General features: G+C 38.2%; 1 protein-coding gene across 2 annotated transcripts in view; it reads left to right on the top strand.

The window, feature by feature from the left end:
- Positions 1–890: 890 nt before the first annotated feature.
- Positions 891–26982, top strand: part of UPF2 (UPF2 regulator of nonsense mediated mRNA decay) — a gene marked incomplete at its 3' end in the record, with an annotated part of 99020 nt that continues 72928 nt past the window's right edge. For both annotated transcript variants that reach the window (XM_082852415.1, XM_082852416.1), the window contains exons 1-4: positions 891–950; positions 5854–6230; positions 8694–9473; positions 20060–20220. In XM_082852415.1, the coding sequence (XP_082708541.1) occupies positions 5872–6230; positions 8694–9473; positions 20060–20220 (1300 nt within the window). In that variant the 5' untranslated portion in view covers positions 891–950; positions 5854–5871. The remainder of the gene's footprint in view (positions 951–5853; positions 6231–8693; positions 9474–20059; positions 20221–26982) is intronic.

The raw sequence follows: 26982 nt of genomic DNA, 5'->3' as shown, positions 1-26982 counted from the left end.
GCTAGAACAGGGTACTTTCTAAGATCTGTATGAAAAGCTCTGGTTCCTCTTCACTCTGGGGTACTTTTAGGTCGAACACCTAAAACTGCTTCTGGAAATTCCCCCACGGGACTTTCTTAAATCTAGACCCGTTCCTTACCACTTTGTACCTTCCTCACCAGCCATATTCTTTAGTCTCTCCAGTTTTCAACTTCCTAAATCTTTAACTTCACCCCAGGAATTAGTCCAATCAAACTTTCCCTTCTTAGACCTCTTCCTTACGTTAGCTCCAGGAAACTCCCATGAGAATCACGTGGCTAAATTTGTCCTTAATGGCGCTCCGTAACTCGCTTACTGTGCCACCACCCTTTCTCACCTCCTGTTAGCTCCGCCCCGCCCCCTTCTCGCTTTCCTCCCCTTCCCCACCCCCCCAACCTCAGTGCCTGCGCTTGCGCACCTCCAATTCAGGCGCTTTCCCTTTCCTGGCGACCAATCCACTTCCTGCCTCCGGTCCTCGGAACATTCCTCCCCTCCCTTGAGGTCCTGGCCAGAGGTGCTGGTTGTGGCTGCCCTGAGGACTGCCTGTCTGAAAAATTCGCTCCTGTCATTGAGAGGGCAATTTGAAGCAGTCACTATGTGTGTGGCACCTTTCTGAGTATTTACTCGCGATCCTCCACCCCGGAGCTAAGCTAAGCGCGTGGGGATGCCGGCGGAAGGAAGCACCGGGCTGTTTTCGATCTGGCAATCGCACGGAAAGCTGCTTCCTTTCCACCTCCCTCCGCCCCGCCCCCACTCGCAGCCCGGCCGCGCTGGTGAGTGGCGGGCGGGAGGGCCGGCGGGCGGAGGGAGGAGGGGGAGCTGAGGGAAGGCGGGCCCTCGGCTGCGAGCTAGGTTGGGGGAGGGGAGGGGAGAGCCCGAGCGCTGGAGTTGGTGCTGGGAAACCCGGGGCTAATGTTGACAACAGGCTCGAGGTGAGTCCCGGGGAACCTCCTTCCCCTCCGCTCCAACGATCGGGAGGAAGCGGGGCTGGGGGGCACCGGCCTGGACTCGTACTCCTTGGGGGACCCAAGAGGCGCCTCCGCACCCCAGCGCTCCGGGGGTGGCGAGCAGGAGCCGGACCGCGGGTCCGGCGTCGTCCTCACACCCCTCTCCTCCGGAGGCTCCCATCAACGCGGAAGCCCCTGGCCCGGGGCAGGCAGGAGGTGCGGTTGAGGGGGTGCCTGCCCCACATGCCCGGGCCGGGCCTCGGGGCCGGAGGCGGGGAGCCCGCCGTGACGGGCTGCAGCCGTTTGGGGGTGTGGAGGAGAGCGAGGGGAGGTTGGGGAAAGCGCTCGGGGAGCCGGGAGGGAAGCGAGGGCGAGGAAGTGGGGAGGGTGCGTGTGTGGGAGGATGTGGAGCGGGGAGACCGGCCGGAGTGTGTCGGGCTCCGTCGGTGAGGGAGTGTGGGGTGCGAAGTTCGGGTTGGGGCAGGGATGGTGCGCTAAGGTGACCGTGGACCCGCGTGGGAAGGGGAGCTGTGGTGGGGAAGCGTGTCGGGCAGAGGCGTGTGGAGCAAGAGCAGGGGGTTGTGGGAGTCGAGGGTGTAGGGGAAGGGGTTTGGGTGTATTGGGGCAGGCATTAGTGGGTGTACTTTGTTTTTTAGTCCCGTGGGCTGGTGATTCCTCACTTTGCCTTCATGCCGGGCCTCCTGGTCTTCTCTTGTTGGCCCTGTTGAAGTAACCGGACGATCGTGGGGTATTTGGTCTCCAGGTTGGCCAAGCAGAGCCAGCTTTCAGGCTTGAGGGGACACTCTGGACCGAACCGTCAGTTCTGTTGCTCCCTTGGGGCTTGTACGCAGTGATGCCTCAGACCTGAGGAAAACTATTACTCGCTTTGCTCCTTTAGCAGAGTTGTTGCGTTGTTCATGAGGACTGTACAACTCCTCGAGAAAATCGTTTTTGAACTCTGGTGAAATTTGTAAAAGCTTTGAAAGAGTCCTTTATACTGAGGACGTTCTTTAAAGTTGAAGACTGGGAGGTAATGCCCCTGTGCGGTTCTGCCCTTAGAACATTTTGAATGAATAACCGAGAATGAAAAGAAAAAACAGCATTCTTTTACTCTGGAGTATTTTCAGAGCAGTCTCTTTGTGATTTCATACATCGTCCATATGGTAGTTTGCGAAGGAATATCTTTGAAAGGGAAACACCCCTTTCTCTGCACTCTCCCCGTACACGCCATTGCTAGTACCTGTTTTGCCAGTAAAGTAGTTTTTACTTTTCTTCTGGAAGTTCAGAGTATATTTAGAAAACCAAGCAAAATATACAGCCCAAAGGCCAAGACACTATTTTGGGAGCTAGGAAGGTGGTTTTAAAGCATGGCTTCCTTTTAAGGACTGTGTGAATGTAATTATACTCAGTAAAATAGCTTGTAAGAGCTAATCATATCCAATTAAAAGGTCACTAATTTTTACCTTATTTTGAGATAGAATCTATTTAAAAGTTTTAGTTTTTATTTGAAAAATTTGTGAAACATTTTAGGTAAAATAGGTGTTTATTAAAGCATGAGTTTATTAAAATAATTTAAAGAAATTCGAGCGTTTCATTAAATATAATTTAACACAGTTCAGTTTTTGAAACTTGATGTGGTACAAATGCATACTGATCTGAATCATGTTGTTCGTATCTTTTATTTGTCTTTCTAAATCTTAGAGTCAGGGCGTATAGTGGAAAAGAGCACTGGACACAGAGTTTCAACCCAGCCACTAAACTAGTTGTGTAATCTAAGGCAGGTCACTCAACGTAAAGATTGAGAATTGGAGGAGGTAAAATCTAGTACTCCTAACTTGAAAAATCTCTCATTTTAGGATGAACTTTTCAGTGTTCTCTGTGAAAGAGAATAAACATTTGTTGAATGCCTCCCTCATGCTGCTACTGGTTTAGAAATGTAAGAAGTTTGTAATTCCAGAGAGGTAGCAATAGTTCCATTTTATTGATGAATAGACTCAGAGAAGTTACATTGCCCAGTTGCCATAGCTAGCAGTTTGCAGAGTTGGGACACAAACTTAAAAGTCTGACTGACTTTAAAGCTCATATTACTTTCACATATTGCATTGCTGCCTTTACATGAACCTTTAGGTTTCCATCGTATTTTTTGTTCACTGAAATTTAGTTCCAAGTGTACTTTGGGTATATGTTTGTGATACAGGGATGAAATGATTCAAAGGAGATACCACTCCCAAGACTTAAGGGTCTTACTGAGAATCTGTTTTGCCATGCTTTAGAGCAGAATTTTATTCATGAATGACTACTACAGTTTGATGTAGAAGGCACTTAAAAATCTATTGAATAATTGAGTACTGTGGAGAGTCACAAAAGTCTGGGAGACTCTTGTGCTAATAAATGATGATCCTTTATGAATTTGTCAGATTCTGAGTGAATTTCTTAATGTTTTAACAGAACTTAATATCTAATTTCATCTTCATAGATGAGATATTAATTATAAAATTTGATGCCATTCTTTTTTATATCCTGAGAACTACACTTCCTCGTATCAGCTGAAATGTTGCTTGTTGCTGCTTCACAACAAAATACAAATTCTGTATAATCATTATTATTATTTTTTGCATAGAATTACAAATATTCCTAAGTAAGATTATCTTGTTACCTAGGAATTACCTGTCCCCATATATTTTAGCAGAGAATATGCCAGAAGTTGAAACATCATGTGAAAACTGCATAGCCATTATCAGGGACTCTTTCTACTCTGAGATACGTAATTCTGATTTGTTGTAGTCAGTATCTGTTGTCAAGTTTTCCAGCTGACAGTTTCATATTCTAAAGGTTCTTCATAACTTGAGTTAAGAGTATGAGTTCAGATTCCAGTTATGTCACTAGCTGTGGCGGCCTTGGTCAGGTTACCTGGTCAGGTCTCCATTTACTCATTTATAAAATAGGGAAAGTAATACCTACCTCATAAAGATTTTAGTATCAAATGAGATAATGTATGTAAGATGTTTACTCTGGTACCAGTGAGTAGTAGCTATTAGTATTCAATCTTTTGAAAGTTTGCTTGCTTTGCGGCAAAGGTGGTTATTTAATTGAATCTGCATGAGAAATTGATAACTACACTTCCCAGATAATATAAATACTAACAGTATCTTACCACGTAAATATGTAGTTATGCTCTTATATATTTTTAATGATTGTTTGAACAGGATTAACAGCCTTTTTTGGTTCAAGTTCTACCAATGGTGTTAACTAAAGCCTTTGGGTGTCATTGTCCAAAAAAATGCATAGAACATGGAAGTGGAGGAGAATAAGAGTAAAAACAGAAAAAGGGAAAGGAAGAGGTGGCTGAGAGAAGGTACAGACTATGGCATGTGCCTCCAAAAATTACTGAAAGTGCTTCTGTTGGCTTAGATTGTCTTTCTGTGGTAATATTTTATTAGAGGGCTGAAATAAATGCTTTGTGTATATAAAATATTATTGCAAATGTTTTCTTTGCTAACCTAGTTTTTATTGATGTAATTTAAAACCTATATTTGAAAATACTTAAAGAGTACTGTGTTTGTCTTTAGCTTGTAAAAAAAAAAAACTAGGTAAAGTCATTCTATACTTCCTAAATGGAAAGTATTTTGATTATCTTGGGTACAACTTTCAGATGATTTAGGAATTAAAACATAAAGTACTGTCCATAAAAGAAATTATATGAGGACATTAAGTTCTAAGTAGAGATGTATTTTTAGAAAAGAAAATCATGAATTTTGCTGGGGAATACATTTTTTGTTCCAGAGTTTGTTTACAGTTAACTGTATGGAACCTGTACTATAGACCAGTGCTCTCCAAAAGAATCTTCTGTGATGATGAAAATGTTCTGTATCTGCACTGTCTGTACCCACTAGCCACATGTAGAGTTGAGCACTTGAAATATGGATAGTGACTGGAGAACTGAATTTCAAATTCTGTTTAATTTTAATTAATTTACAATGTAAGTAGCCACATGTGGCTAGTGCAGTGGTTTTCAACTGGTGGTGATTTTCCTCCCAGGGGACATTTGGTGATGTCCAGAGTAATTTTTGGTTTTTAAAACTGGGGAGATACTACTGGCATCTACTGGATAGAAGGCAGGGATGCTGCGTTTAAACTTTGTGCAGTGCACAGAATAGCGTCTCCCTCCTCCCATCCAGAGAATTGTCTTGCCCAAGATGTCCTGAGGCTGAGAAACCCTGGGCTGGTGGCCCTTGTATTGGCCGATGTAGAAGAGAATATACAGTTTTTTTATAATCATTATTATGTTTATTTATAAACTAATTTTGACTAATACTAATAAAGAGATGAAAGGTCTAGTCTAGTTTGGGATAGTTAACAGTTTTTGTATTTGAAAGTTCGATAAGGTTAGAGCAATGAGGTGAAATTTATGAGTCTTCATAGGAGGCAAGAGCTCATTTATGCTCCCACTTAGATACTTGTATTGAATATTGTATGAAGTAGTGTCACCAGCATTTCTTAATGGCTGTGAAATGGGGGGTGTAAAACTGATTCAGAATGTTCTCAGTTACATACTGAAGTATTTATTATTAAATATGTTGTTCTGAAGTTGACAGTGGTTGAATCTAGGGAATGGTTACATGGAGTTCCTTATATTGTGCTCTCCACTTCTGTTTGTGTTTATTTCCTTAATAAAAAGTAAAAAGAAAAAAAAATACTTAGACATAGGCATAACTAATAATGATAGAATATGGAATTTTATCACTGAAATAGTATTCGTTTTGCATGCATTTTATTTAATCTCTCACAATTGCCAAGTTGCATTAATATGTTCTGCTTAACAAAATAGTGTCACGTCACTAAAAAACGTCACTGCGTCTACAATGCTGACATTCTTTTACTCTTACAGATTGTCCTGGGTAACATAATGCCAGCTGAGCGTAAAAAGCCAGCAACTATGGAAGAAAAAGAATCTTTACTAAACAGCAAGGAAAAAGACTGCAGTGAAAGGCGGCCAGTGAGCAGCAGGGAGAAACCAAAAGAGGAGATCAAGCTTACCGCCAAGAAGGAGGTTATTAAGGTCCCTGAAGATAAGAAGAAGAAACTGGAAGAAGATAAGAGAAAAAAAGAAGACAAGGAACGCAAGAAAAAAGAAGAAGAAAAGGTGAAGGCAGAGGAAGAATTAAAGAAAAAAGAGGAAGAAGAAAAAAAGAAACATGAAGAAGAGAGAAAGAAGCAAGAAGAGCAGGCAAAACGTCAGCAGGAAGAAGAGGCTGCCCAGTTGAAGTAAGAACGTTTATTCTGACTATTGATGTGCAGGAATGGGAAGATTGGAATGTTTTGGAAAAACAGTGATTATTTGAAATAAAACTTCCAGGGTGCAGTTTCTTGAGAGTTGGGAGTATCTTAATTTACTTGTTCTGTTAGTTTTACTGACGAGCGGCATGCTTACAGTGCTTTCATTCTTTAAATTAAATAATAGTAATCTTTAATAAGTGTTTTTTGAGGTGTGGGGCAATCTGGGCTGTTTTTGTTTTTTAAGAAAGCTTTTTTTCATGGTACCTTATGCCATCTTTCAAAGTTGAAAATCTTTAGTTTGTTTTTTTCTTTTTGGCCGTGCCATGCGGCTTGCAGGATCTTAGTTCCCTGACCAGGGATCCAGCCTGGCTCCTGGCAGTGACAGTGCCAAGCCCTAACCACTGGGTTGCCAGGGAATTCCCGAAAATCTTTAGTTCTAAATGACTGCTATTTGTTGAGTTCTTATTATATGCCAGGCACTACGATTGTATCAGTACATGTCTCCAAGGCAGTCTAATGAAGTAAGCTCTGTGATCCTCGTTTTACGGATTAATAAAATGAAGCTTCAAGAGGTGAAATGACTTGCCTAAGGTCACAGTAAGTAGTAGAACAGCTGGGATTTGAACCTATGCTGGGCTGACTTTAAAACTTTTGTCCTTAAGTACAATTCCATAATGCCTCCCATTCTTATCTAAATCTATTTTTAACCATGTAAATCTGTGCAAGTGATATAATGAACTGGTGAAAAACGAGGTAGTCCTCCTGGGAAGACTACCAGGATGTAGCAGAAATGACAGTTGTTGAATGGTGCATGAGCTCCTCCCTTCATATATATAATTTAAAAAGCTGTTTGCAAACATGAATTTTCATGAATCTCTAGAACAGCTCAGCTACCTACTTTCTTACCAAAGCTCTTTTGTACCTCTGTTTTTAATGAGGAACTGGAGCCTTGGGTCTGAAAAGCAGTAGTAGTGACCTGTTTTGGAATATTCAGAACCATGATTCTTGAGAGTTTCTTGCTTATTTTCTATTTTAGTTTTAAAAAAACAATTCACAAGGATGTTTAATTTCACTGTAAGTTTTGTTCTCTCACCCCTCCTATACAAAGAGCTTAAAAAAAACAACAGCAACCAAAACCCCAACTTCTTACTGGGAAAAATTCAAGGGTGCAAAAAGTAGAATGAAATGATCTACCACCCCTCCCCATCTACGCAGCATCAACAATTGACATTTTTTTCCTTTAGAGTATTTTAAAGCATCACATTATTTCACCTGTAAATTTATAAATATAAATAAATACCTTAAGTGTGTGTGTGTGTGTGTGTATGTATGTATATATATTAATTATATATCAAAGTGTTTCTAATAAAGATGGTAATGGAGTTCTTGAGTGCATACACGTAATGAGTTATGCTTTCTTAACGTGTACTCTCACTGCTAATCTTGCGTTTCTGTGTGGCTGGGAGGCTTCCAAGAGATACTCACATGTCCCTGTTCCCAGTGGTAGATGCAACTCTCTGTTAGCATATTGTGGCTGTTAGTGGAAAAATCATAGAATTATAGGGTAGCTCAGGGATGGTTATCTCAGAAAGATGAAAATCTATTTTATTAGAAATTTATATTTTAAAGCTACATATTTTGCTATCTCAGAAACCTCAAAGTCAGATCGTCTCCACTCTCCCACTCCTGCCCAAGTTATTTTACTGCTTCTACAGTTTAAACATGTCCCATCTTTTTAGTGGAAACATAGGTAGATTTGTTTTTAATTATTCTTTTCAGGATACACTGAGTCTGTTAACCTTTTATTAAAGTGCTTTTATCCTATAGTTCTTCTGGTTCCTATACAAGCTTTCTTAATTACACTTGAATTTTAAGACCTAAACCTAGCAAGTACTTTTATTAATAAAGGTTTGTTTAATGTTGAAGTATGGAGAAATGGTACGTAACATTTCAAAACATTTTAATGCATTCTTTTATAATGTTTATTCTTTAATTAAAATATTCTTTGTGGACATTTTTTGTTTTTCTGTTTTCCCAGTGCTTTTATTTGTTTTAGGTTATCTTTCTCAAACGTATTACTTTGTTTTTTCATATTAAGCATCATGTGTTTTATCCATTTATTTTTTTTTTCAGCTTTATTGAGTTAGAGTTGACAAATAAAAGTGTTTTATCCATTTAGCTTGCCAGTTGGCAAAATGATTTTTAATCTAGTTATTCAGAATCCTCCGCTCTGCCACTTTTGGTGTTATCAGTAGAATGGGTTCTCATTATCTTAAGTCATTAATCAGATGTCTTTAGTAGTGAAAGGGCCTCTTGCATCTTTTGTTCCTCTTGGATTCTGTTGCTTTTCTGATCACCTTTTCATTGGCTTTCACTCTTATAGGATTCATCAGTGATGCTTCAAAATATACAGGGTATTTTACTTACGTGTTTGTTTGTTTTTTTATATAGAGAGAAAGAGGAATCCCTTCAGCTTCATCAGGAGGCTTGGGAACGACATCAGTTAAGGAAGGAACTTCGCAGCAGAAACCAAAATGCTCCAGACAACCGACCAGAGGAAAATTTCTTTAGCCGACTAGACTCAAGTTTGAAGAAAAATACCGCTTTTGTCAAGAAACTAAAAACTATTACGGAACAACAGAGAGACTCCTTGTCCCATGATTTTAATGGCCTAAATTTAAGCAAGTACATTGCAGAGGCTGTAGCTTCTATTGTGGAAGCAAAGCTAAAAATATCTGATGTGAATTGTGCTGTGCACTTATGCTCTCTCTTTCACCAGCGTTACGCCGACTTTGCCCCATCACTTCTTCAGGTTTGGAAAAAACATTTTGAAGCAAGGAAAGAAGAGAAAACACCTAACATTACCAAGTTAAGAACTGATTTGCGTTTCATTGCAGAATTGACAATAGTTGGGATTTTCACTGACAAGGAAGGTCTTTCCGTAATCTATGAACAGCTAAAAAATATTATTAATGCTGATCGGGAATCCCATACCCATGTTTCTGTGGTGATTAGTTTTTGTCGACATTGTGGAGATGATATTGCTGGACTTGTACCAAGGAAAGTAAAGAGTGCTGCAGAGAAGTTTAATTTGAGTTTTCCTCCTAGTGAGATAATTAGTCCAGAGAAACAGCAACCTTTCCAGAATCTTTTAAAAGAATACTTTACGTCTTTGACCAAACACCTGAAAAGGGACCACAGGGAGCTACAGAATACTGAGAGACAAAACAGGTGATTTTCAAATGTTTCTCAGAAATGAGAATTTATTTTGGAGCTCATACTTAAAAAATTTTAAAGTCTTCATGCCACTGAAAGAACTTTTGGAAAAGGGCTCATTGCAGGTGATTTCTTAACATTCCAGGAAAATTTCACAGTGTAACAATCTAAGTACTCATGTTTAAATGTGAGTCTTCAATAGATTTTTGTTTCTGATTTTGAAAGAAATCCGGCAAGTATGTGGTGATTTTTACTTTGTGGATCTGTTTTCTTCCTGTGATTTAAAAAACTCCTTAATGTTGAGGGATAAGTTTTCTTTTTCTGTCACTTTAACTTATCTGCTATTTTTCTGTGTGTTTCGGTGTTCCCTCTCTATAACAGGTTTGCTTTCATTGTTTTGTATTTTAAGTTTATTGATGTCACTGTTGATACTCGCTTTTTAAGAAAACAAGTCATTCATTATCAGTGATACTTTAGATTAGAAATTTGAAAAATAGTGTACCAAAGTAGCTGTGAAAAAATTCTTCAAGTGCAACTATGCATTTATGGGAGTCTTTCTCCTGGGGACATCCATTCAAAATTCTAAAGGAATGTGTGTGCCTGATTTAGGCCACCTTTGACAGTTACAAGATACTGTAGACTACTGTGTAGCATCTGCACCTAGAAGGCATCAACAAGCTAGAAGTAGGTGCAGTTGGTGGGTATTAGGTCAACTTTATGGAGGGTTGGATTTGGAGGAGGGCTGAAGGGGTACAGAAAGGAGGCAACAGCAGTAGCCTTTGGTTGGATACTCTATAACTATTTAAAGTGCGTGTTGTGGGGAGAACACTTATTCCTATAAGCCTGTAGTTGGAGAGGACTGACTGGTTTAAGTAGTTACCACTGGAAGGTGATTGACTCAACCAGAAAAGACTGCAATAGTGTATGCCGGTAGTTCAGTTAGGTCAGGGGTAAGATAGGTGCAGAGACTATACGGAAAAATCCTTGGTGGCTGAAGATCACTAAGAGGTGAGCATTTAAGATGGCAGCGGTGCTCCTTAATGTTTCTTAAAAAAAAGCATCCTCGTTTTTTTGCTTTTGAATAGCAAGGGCTGTTTTTTTAAAATAATTAATTAATTAATTTATTTATTTATGGCTGTGTTGGGTCTTCGTTGTTGTGCACGGGCTTTCTCTAATGGCGGCGAGCAGGGGCTACTCTTTGTTGCGGTGCACGGGCTTCTCATTGTGGTGACTTCTCTTTTTTTTTTTTGCGGTACTTGGGCCTCTCACTGTTGTGGCCTCCCCCGTTGCGGAGCACAGGCTCCGGATGCGCAGGCTCAGCGGCCATGGCTCACGGGCCCAGCCGCTCCGCGGCCTGTGGGATCTTTCCGGACGGGGGCACGAATCCGTGTCCCCTGCATCGGCAGGCGGACTCTCAACCACTGCGCCACCAGGGAAGCCCCGTTTCTTTTTTAAAATTTATTTATTTTATTTTTGGCTGCGGCTTTTTCTAGTTGCGGCGAGTGGGGGCTACTCTTAGTTGCATTGCGCGGTCTTCTCATTGCCATGGCTTCTCTTGTTGTGGAGCACAGACTCTAGGCACGTGGGCTTCAGTAGTTGTGGCACATGGGCTCAGTAGTTGTGGCACGCGGGCTCTAGAGTGCAGGTTCAGTAGTTGTGGAGCATGGGCTTAGTTGCACCGCGGCACATGGGATCTTCTTGGACCCGGGATCGAACCTTTGTCCCCTGCATTGGCAGGCGGATTTGAACCACAGCGCCACCAGGGAAGCCCCAAAGTTTTTTGTTTTTTTTTCTTTCTTTTTTCCCCCAAGTTTTCTACTCTTTTTCCATTTCTCGTGTGTCCTACCTAATACATCACAGCTGATTTTGAAAGTATGTTTTGATTACTTTTTATTGGCTACTTTAAGGGTTTTGTGTGTGTGTTTTTGATTGGCCTCACAGAAGCTTATAGGGTAGAGAGTCTGTAATGATTTAATCTGGTCATCCTTCCAATGCAAAATGGAATCCATTTTATAGATTATCTGACATAAATTATCCTTCTGAAAACTTCTCGAGCTCAGTGCTCTGAGCCATTCCACTGTTGGACATACCTATTTGCTAGGAATTCAAGCTGATGTTTAACGCCCCATGTAATGGTTCCCTTTGATTTACTTCTTTTTTCTGATACAGATGGAATAAAGCTACTCAAAGTGGGGGTCCATGAACTGTTTACCTGTTCACCATGAATTAAGCTGAGAAACTGAGACTAACCATTTAGACATTTTGATAGCAATTCTCCATTGCCATGATATTGTCACTGTGTTTTATAGCTGTGCTGTGATTGGAAAGAAAATTATTCCTTTATGGCAGATAGTTTGAGAAGCACTGGCATGTGACATGTCTCTTCTTTTACACCAGGATGTCTCAAATATTTGCAGACTGCCAAGATGTTTCCCTTTCATCTTCTCCAGGCTAAATACCTCTGGTTCCCTTAGTATGCTACATGATTTCCAGACACTTCACTATCCTTAGGACGTTTGTTTTGGATGCCTTCTTATCTGCTTGTGACCTACAATTCCATTAGTTTTTATAGCTGCCTTGTCAGTCTTGACTTTTTGTTACACCTAAAGACTAATTTCTCAGAGGAACTGCTGCCCAGCCAGTTCTTCACCTCGAACTAGTGAAATAATTTTTTTATACCTAATACAGACTTACCTCTTTGAAACTTTATTTAGATACTTTTGGCATATTATGTTAGCCTAATGATAATCGATGATGATGATGTGTGTGTGTGTGTGTTTGCTGCACTGCGCAGCTTGTGGGATCTTAGTTCCCCAACAAGGAATTGAACCCAGGCCACGGCAGTGAAAGCACTGAGTTCTAACCACTGGATCTCCAGGGAAGTCCCAATGATGTGTATATTATTAATTGTACTTATGCATTGGTCACATTTAGATTAGATAAGGAGACCTTTTTTTTTGTTATTAAAGTCACGCAAGAAAATTTTGAACAGGATCTTGTGTTGAGAGCACAGCTTTATGGCCTTTTCCTAGAAACTTACTCATTTTAATACAGAACTATTAACTATGGTTGGTTATTAGAGGAGGTTATTTACTAAGTGTAAATTGACCTTAGCATGGTAGCAGTTATTTTATCACAGGGACTGTCCAATTAGATGCAGTAATTTGGGGGAATGTGAGAATCTTAATCACAATGTAGAAAATAATTGGCATATAGCTTAATAAGTCACTCATGCCTTAGGATAGCTTCAACTTGAGCAGCCTCTGTAGTGAGGATTTAAATGCCTGACTGAGCAAAGAAGACATGAGGAATTGGTTAGTGCAGAGTCCCTACTTGGCCTAATGTTAGTCTTCTTACTTCTAAGAGGGTACGTTACAGTTAAAATGACCAGTTTCCAAAAGCTTCTCGCTCCCAATCATTGTCCAGTAGGTGTTTTGAAGTTTTTCTGTATCATAGGAATAAATCATAGGCAATCGTTTTTTCCCAGTAAGGTTTCTCTTAGGCATGATAATGCTAGAAATCTAAGTGCCAAGCTAGTGAGTATTTAATGCTCGTACATAGTTGAAATACTTTAAGCCTTTATTCAATAACTCATAATGATTTAAAAAAGTGACTATATTTTCAGTCTATGGATTATAAATGCTCTTGGTCATTTTAATTAACTTGGGAGATGGCACTGTGCTTAGGGGTTGTGAAGTGTTAGTCTGTACTCATTAAAGTCTTTACTTAAAAATTGATTTAACCAATTAAAAAAAATAGAGTAATAAAATCTCTGGTGTTTTCTTAAAAACACTGTAATGAATGAATGAAGACGGTGACTGAATAAGACCTATCGAATCTCAGCTGTTATCTCGGCTGATAGATTTTAGATAGCTACTTCTGTTTCTAGCCCCCTGAGGGATTTACAGTTGTCAGCTAGCAATACAATTGACCCTAGCGTTGGGTGAATTCTAATAAATTTGAATTTATAAGCTTTTCATACTTTAAGTACAAATCTTATTTTTAAAATGCATTTGGTTAAGTGATTGATCTGGGGAATTAATATTTACACATTTAAAAGATCATTTAGTAATATTTGCCAATTTAGAATTAATAGCTTTACTTCTTGCTAAGTTTTTTTTTTTTTATGTTCAGTGCTCTTTATACTTGAAATGCTTTGTACTTTGAGATATTATTCTCATTAAGGTAACATAATCTAGTATTTTTTTGGCATTTAATAAAAATCGGGTAAATAAATGATTTAATTTTATTAGATGTAACTTGATGTTAATTGTGTAACAGTTCATTTCTAGCAGTATAGTGAAATCATGAATTCAGATATTAAGTCAGAATTCTTGCTTGAATAATTCTCAAGTTTCTTAATTTCTTTTTTTTTCCTTATTAATTGGTGGGAGTGGGGGTATGTTTCTCTTTTCAGTACTGGTGAATTATGACCTTCATGATTGCATGCTCTGTCCAACAGCAGTAAATGATTTAAAGTTTAGTAAGGAAGAAAAATGTAGGTAGAATGTAGGCTTTTCCCGTGTTAATAAAACCAGGGAGGTTTCTTTTTTTTTTTTGAATTTTATTTTATTTTTTTATACAGCAGGTTCTTATTAGTTATCCATTTTATACATATTAATGTATATATGTCAATCCCAGTCTCCCAATTCATCACCCGCCCTCGCCAGAGGTTTCTTTTATTATTGCAAATTCATGAAGCATTACTTTAACAGTGTTGAAATCTGAAAACACATCAACCTGAATTTAAATAGTGTTGCTTTTACCTTTCACATTCTTTCCAGATAAGTTGTACCTTGCCTTTACAGGGAGATTGTTTAATAAATTGTGTAGTAATGTTTAAGCACTATTAAAATGTTATATCACTGTGCTTTAGACTTACAGAGGCTTTAACAATTTTATAAATGCTTCAAAATTATTACCTCCTTCCAGATAATTTCTAATTCTGAGTCAAAGACTTTGACATAGTTGGTTAATAAATCTTTGGGTACAGTTATGCTTAACTATTGCTCTAGTTTCTTTTCATATAAGATTGTACAACATCTGTAACCAAATTCTAAAATGAAACCACAAGAAAATTTAAGTTATCATGAGAATTTGATAGAGCGCTAAAGGAGATGAAAAGTGAAACCTAGTAGTTTTTCATGGGTCTGCTTCATGGTTATTTTTTCAAGATTTGGCCATGTGTTCTATGTTGTTTTGCATGACTGCATAAGAACAAAGCTAAAATGGATTTTCTGTGGTCTTTTCAAGATTTTTTTCTTTTTTAACTTGGCTAATAGAAGATCAAAATAATACTTGGCCTTGAAGTTCTTGCTTTTTCTGCAGTGAGCTCTGGCTTTTTTTTTTTTTCATGAAAATACTGTTTTACATTGATATAGTGCATCAGATGTATGATTTCAATTGATCCTCACAGTACCCTTGAAAGAAATACCTGTATTTTGAAGGTGATAGATCCGATTTAGGGATTAAAGAGCTTGCCCAATGTGACTTGGATAGCAAATGATAGAATCAGGTTCTTTCCTACCTTTTCACTCTGTATTTTTCACATCTTCCATAGTACTCATTTTCATCTGCATTTAGTACTTATTTTTTTATTATTATTTTTAATGTTATATATTTTTAAAATTAATTATTTATTTTTGTCTGCATTTGGGTCTTTGTTGCTGTGCGTGGACTTTCTCTAGTCGTGGCGAGCAGGGGCTACTCTTTTTTGTTTTTTTTGTTTTTCTGTTTTTGGCTGTGTTGGGTCTTCGTTGCTGTGCGCGGGCTTTCTTTAGTTGCGGTGAGCGGGGGCTACTCTTAGTTGTGGTGCGCGGGCCTCTCATTATGGTGGCTTCTCTTGCTGCGGAGCACAAGCTCTAGGTGCGCAGGCTTCAGTAGTTGTGGCCCGTGGCTCAGTAGTTGTGGCTTGTGGGCTCTAGAGCTCAGGCTCAGTAGTTATGGCTCATGGACTTAGTTGCTCTGTGGCATGTGGAATCTTCCCAGACCAGGGCTTGAACCTGTGTCCCTTGCATTGGCAGGCAGATTCTTAACCACTGCGCCACCAGGGAAGTCCTAAGGTGTCTAGTAAACTCATTAGCTACTCAGGACTTAACAAAGTCAAATCCAAACAAAAGAAGGACCCAAAAGAGAATATAAAACAAGAACCTCAATGTGGGAAGGCTTGCCTTTGATATGCATTTGAGAGACATCCTAATTCAAAATAAGGTACCAAGTGGATAATTTAAATTTTATTTGAGAGGCAGTATAATCCAGTAGTTATGAGAATGGACTTTGGAGCCAGACTGCTTGGGTTCAAGTTTTAGATGTCATTTACTCATTCTGTAACTTTGGGCAAGTTACCTCACATCTCTGTGCTTTGGTTTTCTCTTCTGTAAAATGGGATAACAATAGCACTCTACCTCTGAGGTACATGTGAGCAATGCAGTGAACTCATATGTGTAAAAGCATTTAATAACAGTATCTGGCACATTGTAAGTATTCAGTAAATGTTAGTTCACCATTAATAGTATATTGCCTGCTCAATCCTTCAGAAAGGTTTTTGAATGAGAATTTCTCTTTGTGCCTTTTTATGATTTTGAAAATTTGTATGTTAAACTTCTTAAACTTTCATGGGTTATTTTAAAAATTCATTTTTAAAAACAATACAAAACAACAGAATAAACACTGTACAAAATAAAAGAAATAGCAAGAAAGTCAGGCAGTAACAATAAAAATGAAAAAAAATGGAAAAAAAGAAAACCGAATGTCTCAATACTAGAATTTTTTGAGGCATCTGTGGCTTTTCTTATTTGTGAGATATAATGCTAGATTCCAGAATGGACTATTTGAAATTTTCTGTCAGTTTTACAATATTAAGTTAAATTAATATTAAATATAATATAAAAAACACTCCAGAAATCAAGGATTGATATACCTTAGGGGGTCCTCCCAGATAGTGATATCTCATATTTTGGGTGAAGGAGGTCTACTTTCTTATTTTTTTTATTACAGTGAATAAGACTTGGAATTAGTTTTGTTTTCATTGCTTACTTTTCATATCTTTATGGTACTATTTCTTCCCTATTGTTCCCGTGATACCAGGAGAGAGAATGAACTTGTTTATAATATATTTAACAGTGATACTCAGTTATCTCCAGTTATGACAGGGATTGGCAAACTATGGCCTGCAGGCCAGATTAGGCCCACCACTCGTTTTTGTACAGCCGGTGAGCTAAGAATGGTCTTTACTTTTTTACATGGTTCAAAAAAATCAAAAGAAGAACATTTTGTGAAATAGTAAAACTATGTGATGTTCAGACTTCAGTGTCCATAAATAAAGTTTTATTGGAACATAGTCACACTTGTTTGTTTACATATTGTCTGTGGCTGCTTTTGTGCTATATCAGCAGAGTTGAGTAGTTGCAACAAAGACCATATGGTCTGCAAAGCTTAAAATAATTATTATCTGGCACTTTGCAGTAAAAGTTTGCTGACCTCTGGTTTATGACAGTCTTAGAATAATGGCTTCAAAGCAGCTTTGTGTAATAGATGTGTTTCTGAAGAGATTGTAATTAAAGTGATATGTTATGAATCATCTTTAGCTTGATTTTGCTTAGTGATATATTCCCATGGAATTTACATAAGAAATTTTGGTGAGATTTATACTGATGTACAGAAAAGGTACTCTGGTCAAAGGTGCTGTGTATATTTAGTTCCCTCATACAGGTCTAAAATTTAATCAAACTGAAAAACGTCCATATGGACTTCATAAACTTATAAAAACTGACTTATATAGTACATTAACTAGAAACTGTTTCATTTAAATTTCATTAGAACCTCTAAATGACTAGGGATTTTGAATTTTCAGGTACCGGTGATGAGTTCTTTCTTTGCTTGAAGTCTATAGTCTTATTACATGCTATAGGATTTGTCAGATGTTTAGGAAATGTATATTAAATAAATGGTCAAGGAAAAAATACATATGACTATATAAGTTTTGTGTATAACAGAACTCTTCTAATGCCATTTCATTGGTATCCTGTACTGCTTTCTGAGTGCGTAGTATAAGATTCGATTAGAAAACCAGTCAACCAAAATCTAACTGCCCTCCCCACTATTCTCATTAGACAATAACCTAAACACGTATTAATTACATAGTTAGGTAAATTAGTACTGTTAAAAGTTTAATTGTGGAATTGAGGTTTTGGGAGGACGAGGAATATCTCTGAAGCTTCAAAGTTTTAACTGGTTCCAGGAGAAATGGAAAGGAACTGAATGCATACAAAGGGACCCCTCATAGAATTCAGTCATTTTTTTGTTTTTTTGTTGTTTTTTTTTTTTTTGCTGTTTTTAATTTAGTTATTTAGTTTTGGCTGTGTTGGGTCTTCGTTTCTGTGCGCGGGCTTTCTCTAGTTGTGGTGAGCGGGGGCCACTCTTCATCGCGGTGCGCGGGCCTCTCACTGTCGCGGCCTCTCCCGTTGCGGAGCACAGGCTCCAGACGCGCAGGCTCAGTAGTTGTGGCTCACGGGCCTAGTTGCTCCGCGGCATGTGGGATCTTCCCAGACCAGGGCTCAAACCTGTGTCCCCTGCACTGGCAGGCAGATTCTCAACCGCTGCGCCACCAGGGAAGCCCAGTCATTTTTAATTTACCCATGCAAAGTCCCAGGCAAAACTTTGAAAGTGAAGTTGATACTGGAAAAAAGAATTCATTTTCTGTTCTGATAAAATAGTCACCACCTTGCTACAGCTTGTATGTCATAAATCCTTAGTGAATATTGTATAACCTAAACTGGGTGTATGTTCTTCAGATGACCAGAATGTCAACTTGTTAGAGAAATAAAGTTCCAGGTTCATGGTATTTTGAGATATTTTCCAATTTCGTTTCAAGCTGAAATAATTTTGCATCTTAGTTGTCATTAGAGGTTTTGAAATCCCTTGGAACTATTATCCCTTTTAACATAATTTGTTTCTGAATAAACTCAAGTTTTTATTAATTAACATTTTTCCTAATAATTGTAGAACATTTTAGAGTAGCCAGCCTTTGAGTAGTATTTATTCAAATTATTTAATTTTAATGGCTTTTTTAACTTCAAAAATGACATGACTTCTAATTAAAAGTTCTAACAAGCTCATTTAAAGTATTGTCAGTCATTTCTTTCATGGCTTGAATATTTTTAAATGCCTGGGTTTTTGCTTTAAAAAAATTCATTCATAAAACTTACTGAAAGAAACTTTGTTTTTGCCTGTAAAGTTAGTCTGAAATATATGTTTGAAGAGAGAAAGAAACTTCCTTAATGACAGCGTTGTTAGAGGAATACTTTTTAGCCTGGATTATTATGGTTAAACTATCTTGGCATTTTACTTATCTTATCTATTTGTAGAATGATATTGTCTGATGTGTATTTAAATCACGAGAAAATGAGTGAAAAATTCTCACTTTCGATCCTAATAGGCCAGATTTGGGGAAAAAAAGAATTAGATTTAATGAATAATAATTGATCTTTGTATTGATCTATCTTGTGCTTGTAAATGGGAACTACTATTCCTAAAAATAGAAAATGTTGATATTTGGAATATTGTAGCATTTAAACAAAAGTTTCTGTGGATAAGAATGGGATAAGATGGGAAACTTTGGAAATTGTTTCAAATAAGCAGGGATAAATAAGTGTAGGGATGGATTTTCTACTTCATTTTCTATAACTTTAAGGAGATAACACACACAAAACTCTCTCATTTTCTTCACTGTTCATAAGGAAACTCAAAACAAGGAATAAAAAATACTTTTAAATATTACTTTTGAAAATGACTTAATTTACAATTTATAATTGATTTTTGAAATCCATATTGTATTTGTATTAAGGTTTATAAATTTCAGATGTTACACTACTACATAAATATTTAGTTGTAGAAAAATTGGGTCCAGCTATAGACATTTCAACCATCTAAACTACTACAGTAAAATTTTTACTTTATACAATTTGAAAATTTTCATTAGTTTTACATTTCTAATTATGGGTGGCTTATTAGTGAACTGTTTGCAGAGCGCAGGAGTACTTGTGTCCTCTGCTCCTCAGGGCGGCCTGGCCTTGATTAAGTGGGTTTGCTCAGTTAATATTTGTTAAATGGATAAATAACGAGTGCTTGCACAGTAGCTTGAGAATTGACTACAAGGAAGATGTAGGCTTTTTCAAGATAATCTCGAATCAAATCATTGTGAAAGTTTAAAGATACTGATTCTTTCTATAACATGCTGTTTTTGAAAACCAACTTGTATGTCTGATGGGAATATGGCTGTAACAAAATACTAAAAATTAGTGCTATACTGTTGAATTTTATACTTCTGCAAGCATAATTGTTAATCACACTTCATGTTTTCTGAAGAACCAATGTGAAAATTTAATTGTTTAAAAAACTTTAATTGTTTAGGTGAATTTGTTGTACAAGTTTTAATTTCAGATATGTCATGAAAGTTAAGTATTAAAAATAAGTTGTTAAAGAAGATTGTGTTAATAAGCTTGTGTGATAAAGTCAAATTTTATGGAACATTCCCAATGTAATAATACATGATCCCATCTATTTTGATAAGATTATCAGATTATTTCATCATTTGTTTATAGGCGTATTCTACATTCTAAAGGGGAGCTGAGCGAAGATAGACATAAACAGTATGAGGAATTTGCTATGTCTTATCAGAAGCTGCTGGCAAATTCTCAATCCTTAGCAGACCTTTTGGATGAAAATATGCCAGATCTTCCTCAAGACAAACCAACACCAGAAGGTAAGATATCCTTAAAAACAAACATTGTGATTTTTTTTAGTAGACAATAATCACTTATATCTTTAGTCTTCTCAGATGTGTAATATTTAAAATGGATGTTTTGAAAAGTCTTTAAAATTTTTTAAATGAAGAAGTAGTATTAAGACCTAATAAGAACATTGAAAATCCACTTGAAATGCTTCTCTGAATGGAAAAGGCTTTGCACTTAGAGAATAATAATTAATTCATATGATACAATAAATTTCTTCAGGTTCTTTTCTTTTTTGTGGTATGCGGGCCTCTCACTGTTGTGGCCTCTCCCGTTGTGGGGCACAGGCTCTGGACATGCAGGCTCAGCGGCCATGGCTCACTGGCCTAGCCGCTCTGCAGCATGTGGGATCTTCCCGGACCGGGGCGTGGACCCGTGTCCCCTGCATTGGCAGGCAGACTCTCAACCACTGCGCCACCAGGGAAGCCCTCTTTTCTTTTTTAATAATAAATTTACTTATTTAATTTTTGGCTGTGTTGGGTCTTCGTTGCTGTGCATGGGCTTTCTCTAGTTGCAGTGAGCAGGGGCTACTCTTCATTGTGGTGCGTAGGCTTCTCATCGCGTTGGCTTCTCTTGTTGTGGAGCACGGGCTCTAGGTGCACAGCCTTCAGTAGTTGCAGCGCATGGGCTAAGTAGTTGTGGCTCACAGGCCCTAGAGCACAGGCTCAGTAGTTGTGGTGTACGAGCTTAGTTGCTCCGTGGCATGTGGGATCTTCCCGGACTAGGTCTCGAACCTGAATCCCCTGCATTGGCAGGGGGATTCTTAACCACTGCCCCACCAGGGAAGTCCCTTCAGGTTCTTTTGTAATAGATATCCTTAGATTGTGTCTAACAGGGGCCTGTCTTAAACCATACTTGGAAAGATTTACTTTATTTCTTGGATAGGTAATAAAGTGAATTGGACATTTGCGATACTAATATTTCTGTGCTTATTTTTATTTAGTTTTTTGGTTTTTTTTTTAAGGCTGAGATTCTACTTTATTTTACTTATTTTTAACATCTTTATTTGAGTATAATTGCTTTACAATGGTGTGTTAGTTTCTGCTTTATAACAAAGTGAATCAGTTATACATATACATATGTTCCCATATCTCTTCCCTCTTGCGTCTCCGTCCCTCCCACCCTCCCTATCCCACCCCTCTAGGTGGTCACAAAGCACCGAGCTGATCTCCCTGTGCTATGCGGCTACTTCCCACTAGCTATCTATTTTACGTTTGGTAGTGTATATATGTCCATGCCACTCTCTCACTTTGTCACAGCTTACCCTTCCGCCTCCCCATATCTTCAAGTCCATTCTCTAGTAGGTCTGTGTCTTTATTCCCATCTTACCCCTAGGTTCTTCATGACATTTTTTTTTTCCTTAGATTCCATATATATGTGTTAGTATACGGTATTTGTCTTTCTCTTTCTGACTTACTTCACTCTGTATGACAGACTCTAGGTCCATCCACCTCACTACGAATAACTCAATTTCGTTTCTTTTTATGGCTGAGTAATATTCCATTGTATATATGTGCAACATCTTCTTTATCCATTCATCCGATGATGGACATTTAGTTTGCTTCCATCTCCTGGCTATTGTAAATAGAGCTGCAATGAACATTTTGGTACATGACTCTTTTTGAATTATGGTTTTCTCAGGGTATATGCCCAGTAGTGGGATGGCTGGGTCATATGGTAGTTCTATTTGTAGTTTTCTAAGGAACCTCCATACTGTTCTCCATAGTGGCTGTACCAATTCACATTCCCACCAGCAGTGCAAGAGTGTTCCCTTTTCTCCACACCCTCTCCAGCATTTATTGTTTCTAGATTTTTTGATGATGGCCATTCTGACTGGTGTGAGATGATAATCTCATTGTACTTTTGATTTGCATTTCTCTAATGATTAGTGATGTTGAGCACCCTTTCATGTGTTTGTTGGCAACCTGTATATCTTCTTTGCAGAAATGTCTGTTTAGGTCTTCTGCCCATTTTTGGATTGGGTTGTTTGTTTTTTTGTTATTGAGCTGCATGAGCTGCTTGTAAATTTTGGAGATTAATCCTTTGTCAGTTGCTTCATTTGCAAATATTGTCTCCCATTCTGAGGGTTGTCTTTTGGTCTTGTTTATGGTTTCCTTTGCTGTGCAAAAGCTTTGAAATTTCATTAGGTCCCATTTGTTTATTTTTGTTTTTAATTTCCATTTCTCTAGGAGGTGGGTCAAAAAGGATCTTGCTGTGATTTATGTCATAGAGTGTTCTGCCTATGTTTTCCTCTAAGAGTTTTATAGTTTCTGGCCTTACATTTAGGTCTTTGATCCATTTTGAGCTTATTTTTGTGTATGGTGTTAGGGAGTGATCTAATCTCTTATAAGTGATCTTAATCACTTATTGAAGAGGCTGTCCTTTCTCCACTGTACATTCCTGCCTCCTTTATCAAAGATAAGGTGACCATATGTGCGTGGGTTTATCTCTGGCCTTTCTGTCATGTTCCATTGATCTATATTTCTGTTTATGTGCCAGTACCATACTGTCTTGATTACTGTAGCTTTGTAGTATAGTCTGAAGTCAGGGAGCCTGATTCCTCCAGCTCCGTTTTTCATTCTCAAGATTGCTTTGGCTATTTGGGGTCTTCTGTGTTTCCATACAAATTGTGAAACTTTTTGTTCTAGTTCTGTGAAAATGCGAGTGGTAGTTTGATAGGGATTGCATTGAATCTGTAGATTGCTTTGGGTAGTAGAGTCATTTTCACAATGTTGATTCTTCCAATCCAAGAACATGGTATATCTCTCCATCTATTTGTATCGCCTTTAATTTCTTTCATCAGTGTCTTATAATTTTCTGCATACAGGTCTTTTGTCTCCTTAGGTAGGTTTATTGCTAGATATTTTATTCTTTTTGTTGCAATGGTAAATGGGAGTGTTTTCTTAATTTCACTTTCAGATTTTTCATCATTAGTGTATAGGAATGCCAGAGATTTCTGTGGATTAATTTTGTATCCTGCTACTTTACCAAATTCACTGATTAGCTCTAGTAGTTTTCTGGTAGCATCTTTAGGATTCTCTATGTATACTATCATGTCATCTGCAAACAGTGACAGCTTTACTTCTTTTCCGATTTGGATTCCTTTTTTTTCCTTTTCTTCTCTGATTGCTGTGGCTAAAACTTCCAAAACTATGCTGAATAAGAGTGGCTTCCCTGGTGGCGCAGTGGTTGAGAGTCCGCCTGCCGATGCAGGGGACACAGTTTCGTGTCCCGCTCTGGGAAGATCCCACGTGGCGATGAGCGGCTGGGCCCGTGAGCCATGGCTGCTGAGCCTGCGCGTCTGGAGCCTGTGCTCTGCAATGGGAGAGGCCGCAACGGTGAGAGGCCTGCGTACTGCAAAAAAAAAAAAAGAAGAAGAAGAGTGCTGGGAGTGGGCAACCTGGTCTTGTTCCTGATCTTAGTGGAAGTGGTTTCAGTTTTTCACCATTGAGGATGATGTTGGCTGTGGGTTTGTCATATATGGCCTTTATTATGTTGAGGAAAGTTCCCTCTATGCCTACTTTCTGCAGAGTTTTTATCATAAATCGGTGTTGAATTTTGTCGAAAGCTTTCTCTGCATCTATTGAGATGATCATATGGTTTTTCTCCTTCAATTTGTTAATATGGTTTATCACGTTGATTGATTTGCGTATGTTGAAGAATCCTTGCGTTCCTGGAATAAACCCCACTTGATCATGGTGTATGATCCTTTTAATGTGCTGTTGGATTCTCTTTGCTAGTATTTTGTTGAGCATTTTTGCATCTATGTTCATCAGTGATATTGGCCTGTAGTTTTCTTTCTTTGTGACATCTTTGTCTGGTTTTGGTATCAGGGTGATGGTGGCCTCGTAGAATGAGTTTGGGAGTGTTCCTCCCTCTGCTATATTTTGGAAGAGTTTGAGAAGGATAGGTGTTAGCTCTTCTCTAAATGTTTGATAGAATTCGCCTGTGAAGCCATCTGGTCCTGGGCTTTTGTTTGTTGGAAGATTTTTAATCACAGTTTCAATTTCAGTGCTTGTGATTGGTCTGTTCATATTTTCTGTTTCTTCCTGATTCAGTCTTGGCAGGTTGTGCTTTTCTAAGAATTTGTGCATTTCTTCCAGATTGTCCATTTTGTTGGCATAGAGTTGCTTGTAGTAATCTCTCATGATCTTTTGCATTTCTGCAGTGTCAGTTGTTACTTCTCCTTTTTCATTTCTAATTGTATTGATTTGAGTCTTCTCCCTTTTTTTCTTGATGAGTCTGGCTAATGGTTTATCAATTTTGTTTATCTTCTCAAAGAACCAGCTTTTAGTTTTATTGATCTTTGCTCTCGTTTCTTTCATTTCTTTTTCATTTATTTCTGATCTGATCTTTATGATTTCTTTCCTTCTGCCAACTTTGGGGTTTTTTGGTTCTTCTTTCTCTAATTGCTTTAGGTGCAAGGTTAGGTTGTTTATTCGAGATGTTTCCTGTTTCTTAAGGTAGGATTGTATTGCTATAAACTTCCCTCTTTGAATTGCTTTTGCTGCATCCCATAGGTTTTGGGTTGTCGTGTCTCCATTGTCATTTGTTTCTAGGTATTTTTTAATTTCCTCTTTGATTTCTTCAGTGATCACTTCATTATTAAGTAGGGTATTGTTTAGCCTCCATGTGTTTGTATTTTTTACAGATCTTTTCCTGTAATTGATATCTAGTCTCATAGTGTTGTGGTCGGAAAAGATACTTGATACAATTTCAATTTTCTTAAATTTTCCAAGGCTTGATTTGTGACCCAAGGTATGATCTATCCTGGAGAATGTTCCATGAGCACTTGAGAAGAATGTGTATTCTGTTGTTTTTGGATGGAATGTCCTATAAATATCAATTAAGTGCATCTTGTTTAATGTATCATTTAAAGCTTGTGTTTCCTTATTTATTTTCATTTTGGATGATCTGTCCATTGGTGAAAGTGGGGTGTTAATGTCCCCTACTATGATTGTGTTACTGTCGATTTCCCCTGTATGGCTATTAGTATTTGCCTTATGTATTGAGGTGCTCCTATGTTGGCTGCATAAATATTTACAATTGTTATATCTTCTTCTTGGATTGATCCCTTAATCATTATGTAGTGTCCTTCTTTGTCTCTTGTAATAGTCTTTATTTTAAAGTCTATTTTGTCTAATATGAGAATTGCTACTCCAGCTTTCTTTTGATTTCCATTTGCATGGAATATCTTTTTCCGTCCCCTCACTTTCAGTCTGTATGTGTCCCTAGGTCTGAAGTGGGTCTCTTGTAGACAGCATATATATGGGTCTTGTTTTTGTATCCGTTCACCCAGTGTATGTCTTTTGGTGGGAGCATTTAATCCATTTACATTTAAGGTAATTATCGATATGTATGTTCCCGTTCCCATTTTCTTAATTATTTTGGGTTTGTTATTGTAGGTCTTTTCCTTCTCTTGTGTTTCTTGCCTAGAGAAGTTCCTTTAACATTTGTTGTAAAGCTGGTTTGGTGGTGCTGAACTCTCTCAGCTTTTGCTTGTCTGTAAAGGTTTTAATTTCTCCATCAAATCTGAATGAGATCCTTGCTGGGTAGAGTAATCTTGGTTGTAGGTTCTTCTCCTTCATCACTTTAAATATGTCCTGCCAGTCCCTTCTGGCTTGCAGAATTTCTGCTGAAAGATCAGCTGTTAACCTTATGGGGATTCCCTTGTGTGGTATTTTTCCCTTGCTGCTTATAATATGTTTTCTTTAATTTTTGATTGACTAATATGTGTCTTGGCGTGTTTCTCCTTGGATTTATCTTGTATGGGACTCTCTGTGCTTCCTGGACTTGATTAACTATTTCCTTTCCCATATTAGGGAAGTTTTCAACTATAATCTCTTCAAATATTTTCTCAGTCCCTTTCTTTTTCTCTTCTTCTTCTGGGACCCCTATAATTCAAATATTGGTGCGTTTAATGTTGTCCCAGAGGTCTCTGAGACTGTCCTCAGTTCTTTTCATTCTTTTTTCTTTATTCTGCTCTGCAGTAGTTATTTCCACTATTTTATCTTCCAGGTCAGTTATCCGTTCTTCTGCCTCAGTTATTCTGCTATTGATCCCTTTTAGAGTATTTTTAATTTTATTTATTGTGTTGTTTATCGTTGCTTGTTTCCTCTTTAGTACTTCTAGGTCCTTGTTAAATGTTTCTTGCATTTTCTCTATTCTATTTCCAAGATTTTGGATCATCTTTACTATCATTATTCTGAATTCTTTTTCAGGTAAACTGCCTATTTCCTCTTCATTTGTTAGGTCTGGTGGGTTTTTATCTTGCTCCTTCATCTGCTGTGTGTTTTTCTGTCTTCTCATTTTGCTTATCTTACTGTGTTTGGGGTCTCCTTTTTGCAGGCTGCAGGTTCATAGTTCCCGTTGTTTTTGGTGTCTGACCCCAGTGGCTAAGGTTGGTTCAGTGGGTTGTGTAAGCTTCCTGGTGGAGGGGACTAGTGCCTGTGTTCTGGTGGATGAGGCTGGATCTTGTCTTTCTGTTGGGCAGGTCCACGTCTGGTGGTGTGTTTTGGGGTGTCTGTGGCCTTATGATTTTAGGCAGCCTCTCTGCTAATGGGTGGGGTTGTGTTCCTGTCTCGCTAGTTGTTTGGCATAGGGTGTCCAGCACTGTAGCTTCCTGGTCGTTGAGTGAAGCTGGGTGTTGGTGTTGAGATGGAGATCTCTGGGAGATTTTCACCGTTTGATATTACGTGGCGCTGAGAGGTCTCTTGTGGACCAGTGTCCTGAAG

This window comes from Leucopleurus acutus, assembly GCF_964270905.1.
Source record: "Leucopleurus acutus genome assembly, chromosome: 1".
Lineage (NCBI taxonomy): Eukaryota > Metazoa > Chordata > Mammalia > Artiodactyla > Delphinidae > Leucopleurus > Leucopleurus acutus.
This window is presented reverse-complemented; position numbering and strand designations above follow the sequence as displayed.